The 11,865-nt window shown below is 43.1% G+C and overlaps 1 protein-coding gene across 1 annotated transcript in view; it reads left to right on the plus strand.

Annotated features, from left to right (window-relative positions):
- Positions 1-1,987: 1,987 nt before the first annotated feature.
- Positions 1,988-11,865, plus strand: part of T265_13706 (hypothetical protein) — a gene marked incomplete at both ends in the record, with an annotated part of 22,100 nt that continues 12,222 nt past the window's right edge. The window contains 5 exons of the mRNA XM_009170126.1: positions 1,988-2,146; positions 2,183-2,331; positions 2,369-2,472; positions 9,048-9,128; positions 9,174-9,316. Coding sequence (XP_009168390.1) covers positions 2,006-2,146; positions 2,183-2,331; positions 2,369-2,472; positions 9,048-9,128; positions 9,174-9,316 — 618 coding nt within the window. The remainder of the gene's footprint in view (positions 2,147-2,182; positions 2,332-2,368; positions 2,473-9,047; positions 9,129-9,173; positions 9,317-11,865) is intronic.

Below are 11,865 nucleotides of genomic sequence, written 5' to 3' on the forward strand. Positions count from 1 at the left end.
GTGGATATACCAACATGATCACGTCATCGAGAGATAAACATTGCGAACACTCAGACACCAGGGCGGTGGACAATGGGATAACAAAATGCAGGTAATTTGACGCTTTCTCTGGACAAAAAAAGTACACAATTTCCAAAAAGAATTCCTTCACACTTTCTGGCTTTTAGCTTAGAACGCAGATAGCAAGATCAGGACGACGAGCCACAGTTGGCCCGAACGGCGAAGTTCTAGGTTAACAACATGTTAACCGGCGGGTTTTAGTTTCGTGAGCAGTCTGAGGTCAGCGTTATCAAACAGAGCAAGTTGCCAACAGAACACGAATCCAGAGGTTCAGCATGGAAATAGACAGCGAAGTCGATTAGTGGGCCTGGCCTACAGTGCACCTGGGTGCCGTATCACTTGAAGCTAACGCATAGAGCATATTGGGGAGACCTATTGAGGAAGCCTGTGTGCATTTTTACGAGCGCAGCTAAAGGGCATGGGTGAGAAATGGAACGGGATGCCAGTTTACTATCAAGGTACATTAAAATACAAATACGCTGTCACGGTGGGTATAGCGATCGTGGTACTATCACTACAGTACCGTAGTTTGATTTACACATAAGCGAATAATTCAGTTTAGTTAAATCGGTTCAATTCAGTGATTGCATTTAGATGCAACAGCTTTGTCCCGAAGATGATGAAAGAACCAAATCAGTGGAGTTCTTTAATCTGAGGAGAAAGTAATATGGATGGTGGCCAAGGCACCATTGCCATCCGAAGGAGGTAGTGAATCAGCCACTGCCAGAGTGAGAGTGCCAGTCTGTAAAAAAGTCTTAATAATGGTCGTGATAATGCGCACGCAAGTGTGAAGGACTGTCGTGAATTATTATTGACGTGGTGCTCAACTGAAAAAACTGTCAACAGTAAGACTGTGGTCAATTCAATCGGCCAAACTCTCAGCAGCAAAAAAATCTTTGCAACCACACGAACTCCCTGGATGCAGGGAAACCAGATCGCGATCCAACGTAGGTAACACCAACAAAAAGCGAATGAAATACCAGTGGATATAAGTAATAGATCATGAAGAGTAAACATCTTAGTAAACGGAATAGACAGTGCACGCGAAATTAGTTGTTTATGAGGAATACTCCGTTTTATGGCACAACAAGGAGGAAATCATGTATCGACTAAACTGAAACATGACTGTACCTGGTCTCACATATGTATCATGCGGACCGATGTGTACATACCTCTCTGTATTACGGGAATACCTAACAAACTACGACGAACCCCAGGCAAGGAGGAGCGACCCGAAAAGATGTTCCAACTTCATGTGACATTGAGCTATTGCTATATTTGTACTAGATTTGTGGTTTCGGTTTCAATATGCGCTCGCTGGTGCGTTGCTCCGGTCTTCCCTCCTGCGTCACCCAATTTGTGCAGATGAGTTCCTTGATTCCAATACTATCAAATTCAATATCTGCCCATTTTAGAACCGATGTGCGTCATCACAACATCCTATGGAACGTCGAACATTGCTGACTTCCTGACATTCCACGCTACACCCTCTCTCCGTGAACAAGGCTGTGGACATTCAATTTGAGACCTTCTTTGCCTAACTCATATATGCCACAAAGTACCGATGGTGTTTGGTGAGCTTGAAAGATCATGCATACATACCACTGGGACACGGTGTCCGAATAGATTAACCCTAACGTAAAAATAAATATCGATGCCCTCTTAATTTCGAGGAAGGCAGTTGTATGTTGCACATAGCGATAGGCTATATTCCCAAACACAGCAACGAAAATCCGACCATTAGGCTCATGCAATCACCCAAGTCGAGTGCATTTTTCACTGCTTGACTGCTTATTTTTGTCTCAACGCGTTCCTGCAGCATACAGAAGAGGCATTCCGGTTGTGTCAGAAACTAAAGCGTCAGTTTCAAGGCCATTGCTCATAGTTACCGTGGCGCTAAACTGAACCGTACGCCTCTTACGGTCTTTTGAGATCTCCCATTAAGATGCCGCCAAAAAAGAAAGGAAAGAAGGACAAGTTTGCAAACATGACAGAAGAGGAAAAGATAGCGTATTTAGAACAACAGCGGCTCGCAGAGGAAGAAATGAAGGCAAAAAGGACGGCTTTGCTCTCCAAATATCTTCAGGTATTTCACAAAACAGATAAAAAAACCTAGAACCAGGACAAACTTGAAAGAGAAGAACGTGCATCCAAGATAAATAATTTGAAAATCACACACCATTGGAGAGCACTTTTGCGTGATTTGAAATCTCAGGAGCTTAAAAAGGACGTAGATATTTTGGCGCAAACATTTGATAGAATAGTGGATCGGTAAGACATTCCACCAGGCAACGATGTCCCCGTCCAGAAAAAATAGCATCATAAAGACTCTCGTCAAGGACCTTAATGACTCAGAAGAGCAACATATGATGTCTCTCCGTTCGCACCTTGAGAATGTGGACAAATTAATCGGTAAGAAAAAACTGTTGGATTTTCAGCAACATTAAGTTTTCTTTTATTTTATTTTGCAAAACCAATTTTCTGAAGCAATTCGCTATTTATGTTGGCCGCTATTTGTCGAGAAGAGGGAAATTTCCGTGGTCTTGAGAGCAGCGTTGGCGAACCACCAACATATAATGCAGCGGCCTGATGTTCAGAAAAATTTCATCCTGAAGATGGCGTCACAACTCAATTTTCTGATCACTTGAGAGGCATATATATTCACTGTACACCAGTAAGAATAGGGACTTCCCTGTAGTTGGTTGGATCGACGCATAATGTGCCAATAACATTATTGGCAAGTTCCCTTTTCAGTCGCATTCTTTGACCATCAGCCACTATCTAATCGTTTGATTATTGCATTTCATTAGGCCATTTGGTTTTGGGTGGTGAGGTTTCGCACTAAGAAATTCCCGAACTCTTCATGCTCAAAACATGGCCTCTGATTCGTTAGGATCATTTTTGGAACCGCGTGGTTAGCTCCGATGTGTTGAATTACCACTCCAATGATAATTTTTACCCGTTTATTTGGAACGACTGCCGACTCGACCCACCGCAACAGATGTTCTGCCTTTATTACGATGTATTGATTTCCAAAGGCTGCCCTCGGAATGGAGCCCATAATGTCCAAAGGCCATAACTCGCCTGTATCTGATTCAAACATGGGTTCCATGGAGTGAGTTACCTCTGAATATCCCCTCTCATCTAGTTGGCATCTCTTATAGGAAACCACACAATCCATTACCTCACTTCTCATCGCTGGCCAGTATACCCTCCACTGAAGTAAGTTGTACGTCTCGGTGCAACCTGTTCGTGCCATCTCGTAGTATTCAACCATCAGCTTTACTCTCAAGACGAAAAATATCATGGAAATGGGAGTCTGCTGTTTCAGGATACTACGCTGGCTTTATTAAGGCTCAGCCAGTTGAAGTCATTCTGGAACGTTTCTGGTTCTCAATAATTCTTGTGTTCAAAATGGCGACTGCGACCGTCTGCGGTACCGGATCACGCCTCTGTAGCCGCATCAACCTCCAAGGATCTAGTCCGATAACAAGGCTGTTAAAAATGCTTATGATCTCCATGTACTTGTCTTGAAAGCCATTCTATCAAATGGCTCTCATTCCCCGGTACCTTTCGGGGTTGATCAGAGTGCCTAACTCGTGAGTTCAACGTGATAATCTCTGGTGATCCTGATCCACTCAAGGGTATTGTGGTCGGTAGCAACGCGAACCATTCGTCCCAGTTAATATGACCTCCACTTATCCAGGGTTCAGATGGTCGCTGTAAGTTTCCTCTCAATGGTTGAATGTTTCTCCTAAGTGTAATCCAGAAAACGACTGGCACATTTGATTACCTCATCCTCCTGCTTCAGGACTGCACCCACCGTGGCAACAGTAAACATCTTCCCAACCCCGAGCACTCTAAGGGTGCTATTTTAGTATCAGCGCTCTGACGCGTTCAAAGGTCTCGTTCACTTCACTTGTCCACTCACTATTTTGACGAAGCAGGTCATTTCGTAGAGCAGCGATCGCGTTACAACTCTGAACATCCGTAGTATATTGTCCGTTAGAGAAACTGGCGTATGGACCGCTTGGATTGGACACTTCTGACTCTTTGCCAGTTTCTCCAGCGGCAGCCCAACCTCTTCTTGGTCCACCCTCTGCCTGAGCACTGTCACTGAACCTCAAGTGAGCTGTGTCTTGGCATCATTGATCCACATGCTATCTTTTGGGATACGCTTTAATATGGATATTAGGTGAGCTGCATGTTCTGATTCTGAATAGCCGTACACGGCGATACCGTCCCCAGACACGGCAAAATTCTCTATAACCTTCTTGTGCAATGAATCAAACACCGGGAACTCGATAGCGCCTACGACAAATCAAAGGTCATCCTTCCAAGTTGATATTAGGTGTCCGCCGTTTAAATATGGTATTTTGACTTGATAGCCAGTTGCCTGTATCCAGAACACAGTCCAATGCCGTAAAATACCGGGATTGTTGGAGCAAACAAAAACTCTCTGCGACCGAAGGGACGGCTACATTTCCTTTTAAAGTCAGCTCATTCAAAAGCTGAAAATCTACTCAAAACCTGTATCTTCATTTCGCTTATTTTATCACTACACGTAAGGAGTTGTACACGATTTTAGTTTCTTCAAGTAAACCGTTTCCAAGCATCTTTCAAACCTGCCTGTAAATTCCTCACGTAGATGGGGCGAAAGCTGACGGAGGTCTTACCATTAGAAGCGTTTATATTGGAATTTTGTGTTCGGTCAACACGAAGAAGCCGAACGGATCTTTATCACACGTGAACAGTTCAGGTTACTCCTGGACTGTATCAAACAGGACACAAAAGAACAGAAGCTTTTTCACACAGTTCGTTCGTGGCAGCGCTGGGGATGAATGTCAAGCTGGTCAAGGTGTACTCTGTCACCAGTGTGCCCCGGGTTAGGTCTATCCAAAACTCTTTGCTCTCAAAAATGTCTGATTTACGCTCAGGCTAATCAAGAACTCATGCTGTATCGTCCTGTAGCTTAGGTGCATTGAGTGCAATCAAAGCTGTCGATTTTTGGTCGGTTAGCGCGCAACGTTTGCACTGTTTTTCGTTTCCCCTCTGCCTCAGTGACATTCTTATTTCTTTATTGATTGGGCAAAACCCCATTTTCCCGATCATTTGGACAATCAACTGGGCCATAGCCTGTGTCACAGTAAGAATCGCAACCCACCTGAGAAAAACAGTAATCCAAAGCTGCTCACAAATTCGCTGCAAAATCTCCTACAGCCCTGCTTGGGGCATATCAGCTAGGCGCAGTCCCCGAGTTTTCGTCAAACTTACATCCTATTCGAACCCAAAATTGACTGGTTTCGACAAATACACTCACTTGCAAATCGATTTGGTTTTCGCGGAAGACTCAAGTTATTCTCTCGTTTATGATGTTTTTCAAATGAATGTGTTGCACACAGGCCGCTCATGTTTCAGTTGGTACGATATTCGAGATGCCGCAGTATATTTTTGGAAAACTTGTGAGTAGGTTCCTTTGTGAAAATATACTGGGATATCTCGAATATCGTACCAACTGAAACATGAGGTGGCCTGTATACAACACATTCAGTCGAAGAACATCATAACCGAGAGACTCAATTGTCTTCTGTGAAAACCAAATGGCTTGCAAATGAGTGTTTTTGCTTTAAATCAGAGCGTTAGTATTTACAAGTTGTCGTGTATGACGACACTGATTCTTCCAGTGGCCAGGCAGGCGACAGCAGCAGAATCGGCTAGCTCGAATGTGCTTCCGCGACTCTCTCTTGATGGTAGAAAGTTGTTTGATTGGTCCGCAGGTCTTCCACTGGTAAATCATTCCCCTTCTTCTCAGACTGCAACATGACCAGTGGCGCCCCGGCCAGTTCCCGTACAAGATGCACCAGCTTCTCCACACTCAACTAACCAGTCGCTCTCGCTAACCGCAACTGAGAAAAAAAGCACAGGCTGTACTAATCATAAGCCAACTGCTGGCACAATACTTCGTCCATTCCCGACAAATCCCGATCCATTGACTTCTGCAGACCGGTGGATTGCATCCCGGTCTCATCCTGTTCACTCTCTACTGCCTTGCAGCGTCCTGTTTTTGGTGGGTGTCGAACTCCGCTGCAGGTGGTTAATTTTGCGGCCACCTAGTACATTCTTAGAAGTCACTTTACAGCCACATCCAGAGCAGCCTTTTCTTGGACTCCGAAGAGGGTTTTCAGTGTCGCCAACTTATCCTGGTCGGTTTCCAGTTCAGCAGACCTGTGACATCCTCTAAGTCCTCCAGAAAGGTTCGCACATCCCCAGTATCAAAAGGCTGCGACTACGTAATCTTCATGCTAATCCTCGTCACGGAATCTAATAAATGGAGAGAGATTCTTCGCTGTGAAGTCATTTATTTGCAAACATGAACTAAGCGGTAACAATTCATTAGATAAGAAAGTGAACACCTCATATCCACATAGTCACTAAAGACCGTATATTCACAAGTGTCCCCTTGAACTTTCCTGCGTATTCACTGACTTTTACAAAATAGCAAACGAACATTGCGGAGCACTTCAACAGCTCCCCATAGTAAACTTCACCTTTGATCAGATGCGGGAGGGAACTTGGACACCAAACCAGACTGCTCACATGCTTCATCGGTATTATCTACTGTCACGCCTGTTGAGTCGGCTCGATTTATTTTATGGCCTGGACATGTGCTTCTCCAGGTTTTCTCTGACTTTTATGTCAAGCAGTAGTCTAGGTGAGGAACCTTATCAAGGAACCTTATCAACAATTTTCAAACTGTCTGTTTTTATTCTGTTCTGTGGAAGGTTTTTATTATTTTCACCCATTATCCCTCTGTTTTCCCCGATTTGCCCCCCAAATGTGCCTTCTTCTGTGCAGAATAATAAATCGTCATTGTCTTCTTATTCAGCTTTAAAAGCCGCGTAACTGCCTACAGTGATCATATCTTCCTTTAATTTGGGGCAGTGGTGTAGATAGCTACTCACTGGAAGCGGCAGCTGATGTTTAACTAAAGTGGATGGCATTCGCGCAAGTGGCACCACCAGCTAATTGTACGTTTAATAGCTCATCCCTACAGCGTACGCGTTGATTGAGAAGCGTGCCGGTTAGTGACACGTCGTCTGTATTGCAGCAAAAGCAGGTAGAATCACTTTGTGTGGTTGTTTGCAAACGTAAAAATGACCTTGCTTCTTGAAATTTGGGGCAAAAAAACAATAGTGCCTACACTAACGGTCTGTTTTGAATACTCCGTATTCAGAAGAATGTCTTGTTTACTCCAGGTTGTTTGCACAGACCTTCACCGTGCCCAGTCGTTAGTGATCGCTCCCGAGTATTGTGTTGACGGCTATTCTGAGTCCACAGAAATTCCAATGGCTCTATTTTCGAATTAAACCAATCAGTACACAAGCCGCGATAAGGTAAACTACATAATTTGATCTAATCAGGAAGACAAACCGAAAAACTAATTAATCATGCAACATCGATCTTTTGGTGTTTCGCTGTCAATATGCACTCATAAATTCCCCTGCGTTTACCATTTTTTGTAGTTCCGGCGTAAAACCGTACCTACACAAGTTGTTTCACTACTTTACGACGTACTAAACTGTATAGTCTAGATGGTCTCACCGGAGTCCTTTGAAAGTTTGTGAAATTGCGGGGTTGTCAACTCTAGTGTTTCTAGGGTCACTTCCAGGGTCACTTTCCAGGGCCACTTCAGTAACATCACCTGCATTTCCGTGCTCTTATGAATTTCTACCCACATTAGGACTTTGTGATGTTAAATACGACCGAACATCTTATCAAAAGCTCAAATGAATGCTGCTCTTGGGGAAATCTAGGACGCCATTTATTTCCAGCTAGTGTATCTTTCTGTTTGGCCTGACTTTTCTTCGTTACCGTAAATTCCAGAACAATAGTGCTCCACCCGACTATAACCGCGCCAATTTCTGTGGCTCTGAACCTGCTTTTACAAAAATGCGCCGGTGCATCGGAAAATTCCTCCTCAGCACACGTATAAAGTGCATAGCCATTGACCAAAAAGCCTACACTGGTGGTTGCAAACGTCACATTATGGCAAACCATTGGCAGTTCAGCGGTCATACTTGGAGCTAATTGGTTTTCTCCAAAATCAGCTGAATGGGCATCCGATGTGAGTAAAACAAGAAACCCCCCGACATTTGGACCTGTTTAAGATCTTCAATAGCTATCACATATGATAGCTTCATTTAACTTCGAAACCAGAAGCCCAGCTTTTCCCATAAAATATCGTCTTTTATTGGATGCTGTCAGTTACTTAGCTTACCTTCAAAAAGGGGATACCAGGTAAATTTGTTGGTTATATTACATGAAAAGAATGCATTTGTCCACTAACTACACTTTTTAATGCGAGGCAACTAGTTGTTATTAAACAGTTCTGGGTTCTACCTGATTTCATCATAGGCTAGGTCAGCGCGAGTACCTGTCACTCTTCGCCATTAGTGTCTACTGAGATTCGCAAAATACAAAGTTGCTCGTTCGATGAAATTATTTCAAACATGGTTAACTTTTATTTCTTATTAATGACACCTACTGTTTGCGGGAAGATTACGGAAAATGAAAAACTCTCGTGTTCAACCATGAATGTGGCCTTGTTAGAATGTTGCATCAAACAAGCTCAATCGCCGCCCACGCAATCGTCACCCACAAGCGCTGGACATATCCACGAACGAATACCTTATGAAATTGTACTAAAAAGAACAGCGAGCCCATCACACATGATTAAAAACCACGTGACTGTTCGGCTTTTTATTGTCGAAAGTTTATTTTGCTTGAATCGAAAGATGAAGAAGTGTAACAACTGAAAGACAATAACTGGATGTTAAACCGCCTTAATTCAAGTTTTTGCCCTCTTCCGATAACTCGTTTGTGATACGCTCTCAAAGTTATGTCTTATTGCAGATAACTTTTATCATTAATTTTTGATCTGAGGATATATATGTTGGTAATTGGTCCTTTTCTTATTTTGTTAACAGAACTGCAAAATGAGCGACTTCGAAAGCTCAAAGCTGACTACGAAGCTGAACTGAAACTCTTGACGGACGAGTTTGGCGAAGGTTGGTGGAGAGTTCCTCGATCCGGGTAATGTGACACCTTTGTAGAGGAACGGTATCTGATTGAACAGCACACAAAACAGCTGGATGATCTGAAGGATATTTTCGTTGCATTAGACTCCACGTACACAGCAAAAGAGAACGAAGCGAGAACGGAACAACACAGTATCAAAGATGAACTTAAAAATCGGGTAAGTTCTCAATCGTATGCAGGATGACTTTCTCCGATGATACACTGGGCGCTTTTGCGCCTAAAAGTTAATGAACGCTTGGCTGTGAAACATTTTGAGTAACACAGAGACTAGCGGGAATTCAAGAAAGTGAAGCTACAATTCTAGACTCGCGGTTGAACACGACTAGTCAAACCGAAAACAGTTTTGGTAAGCAGTGCATTAGTGCATTTAACCAGTTCACTGATTCCGCCGTCAGATTCTGAAATAAATTAGTTTCTTAGTCATATGAAAGAAGGACTGCTCTGTGATAGCTCTAATTTTCGCTAGCACACCACGAAAATCGAAAGTAAAATAGCAATTAAATTGAACTCAGTGTGTGTATTATTAGTAGTAAAAGTCTCAAATACTGACACACCATAACCAGGACCCTAAGTTGATGAAGAAAAGTTGTGAAAGAAGTTGGGTTGTGGTAATAAAACATAAGAAGAGATGGTCCTTCCTTGTGCAAAAGAAAACATAGGATAACAACCATTTTGACCGTAATTCATGGTAGTGATGCTGTTACACTGTGCGACAAACTTGAACCCACCGACTCAGTGTAGCCTTTAACCGGAGACTGGTGGCACGGCTTAACTGAGACGTGGTGGTGACCGTTAATAAATTCACTCAAGGATTAGATTAGTCGCGGATATGGTAAGAAGACTCAAACGGCACCAATATCGATTCGGGTTGACGAGCTATTGGGATGGAAAAGCTCAGATATCACTAATCAGCGAACACAAAAGTTGAAAATTAGTTTTGATGCTTAACTCGCGGAGTGCCGAATATTCTAATATATCACTGTTATTACATAACTCGGGATTAACTTATTACGCCGCACGAATTTAAACACAGCTCATAGTATTGGAAACCTAAGGGATACTGGAATGAAGGCAAGCCAGGTTTAGGTCCACGGAAACTCTGTATGGAGGTTTTAACTTTCCTGTGAGTTGAAGTTTAGGTGCCAGGATACAAATCACAACAACCAAAAAATGCCCGCTACAGGGTGAGGTAGTCTGATCCCAAAAGCTTCACTATCGACCCAAATTAAGAGGTTTGACTCAAGTCTAATATTCAGCTAGGCATGAGCTTGTCAGGAGACAAGTCAATCGACAAGCTAATAAGAACTCTCACTATAGCAATCAGTAAAACGCATGCAGAACAATTATGCAGATTCAGCCAGAACACACTGATTAAGTCACCTTGGTTGGTACGGTGACGTTTACAAACAAACAGCCGACATCAGAGAACAAATCATCGACCATTATTGCAGTGGTTAGAAAATATCTTCCAAGAAACCTGTCCTTTCTTGTTGAATGCCTGCGATCCTTACATAGAAATGGTTCATTCTGCGAATCAGCGTCCTTTCTGGGAATTTGCGGCTGACTTCTCGAAAGAGTCTCATGATAGAATTTGCTGCTTTACTGAAATCACTATGTTGGTTAGATAATCATACTCTATGTAAACTTTCTAGCATTTCATAAACTCACATTCAACGGTAGCAGAAAAGGCTGCTTCAAACGCCACCAGGGTGGATTAATAGCACAACAAGCTGAAACCAATTGAATATTTCACACGCATTTTAGATATACGATTACTATCACTATGATTCTTTGACCCCGTTCTCTATTGCGGATTTCGAAAAACGTTTTTTAATGACTTCTGCTGACGTAGTAATGATGTACTGCTGTTGAACATTGATATACTGACAGTTGCGTTGGATATACTGGTGACGTCGTTCCAGTCAAGCCAGAGTTTCTCTCTATAGCATCATCATCTGTAAGAACCGCCTACTTACCGTAAGGTGGTTCTAGCAAACACAGTTCCGTTCTCCTCTGACTTAGGGAGATGGGTTAAGTAACTGCGCTTTGGATGCGGTACCTGACGTAATTGATCCGTGAACACAGGGTATTTAGTGGACTAATAATTGGGGATATTTTGAGGGGAGCAATACGTTGAAGGTCCTAGCTTGGATGCACGAGCTCCATTGATGACATGACAAGGCCATGTTTAACAATGTCTCCAATCACTTATGTGTCCTATCTCGGACTTTCCATTCAGGGAGACGGTAGTGACCAGCGCACCTCAGTCTGCTGGTAATGGCTTACATGCTTCACTGCCAAGTAATTGTTTGACCTCCTGGCTAGTTTACACCTCTTACGTGATTGTGCAAAAAGGGCCCATTAAGGAAGTCGGTCGACTGGCGTACGGAGCACGTGGCCGAGCCAGCGCAACTTATGGAGAGTGATCAGTTCAACAATCGTAGGCGAATTATTCATCTCGAAGACTATTCGACGGAAGGATCTGATATTCCCACCAGACCCGGGCAATGCCCGAAGAAACCGGTAGTCAGACACTGAAGGATTTTGGATGTCCTCAGCGTGCAGCAGCCAAGCTTCTGACTATCATAAACTCCATCGTCAGACAAGCTGATGTAGAGTCTACGCTACAAGTGATGCAGGTTCACGAAAGCTGCTCTGTCCTTCCCAGTATATATATATATATATATATATATATATATCTGTAAG

Source organism: Opisthorchis viverrini (assembly GCF_000715545.1).
Source record: "Opisthorchis viverrini unplaced genomic scaffold opera_v5_93, whole genome shotgun sequence".
NCBI lineage: Eukaryota > Metazoa > Platyhelminthes > Trematoda > Opisthorchiida > Opisthorchiidae > Opisthorchis > Opisthorchis viverrini.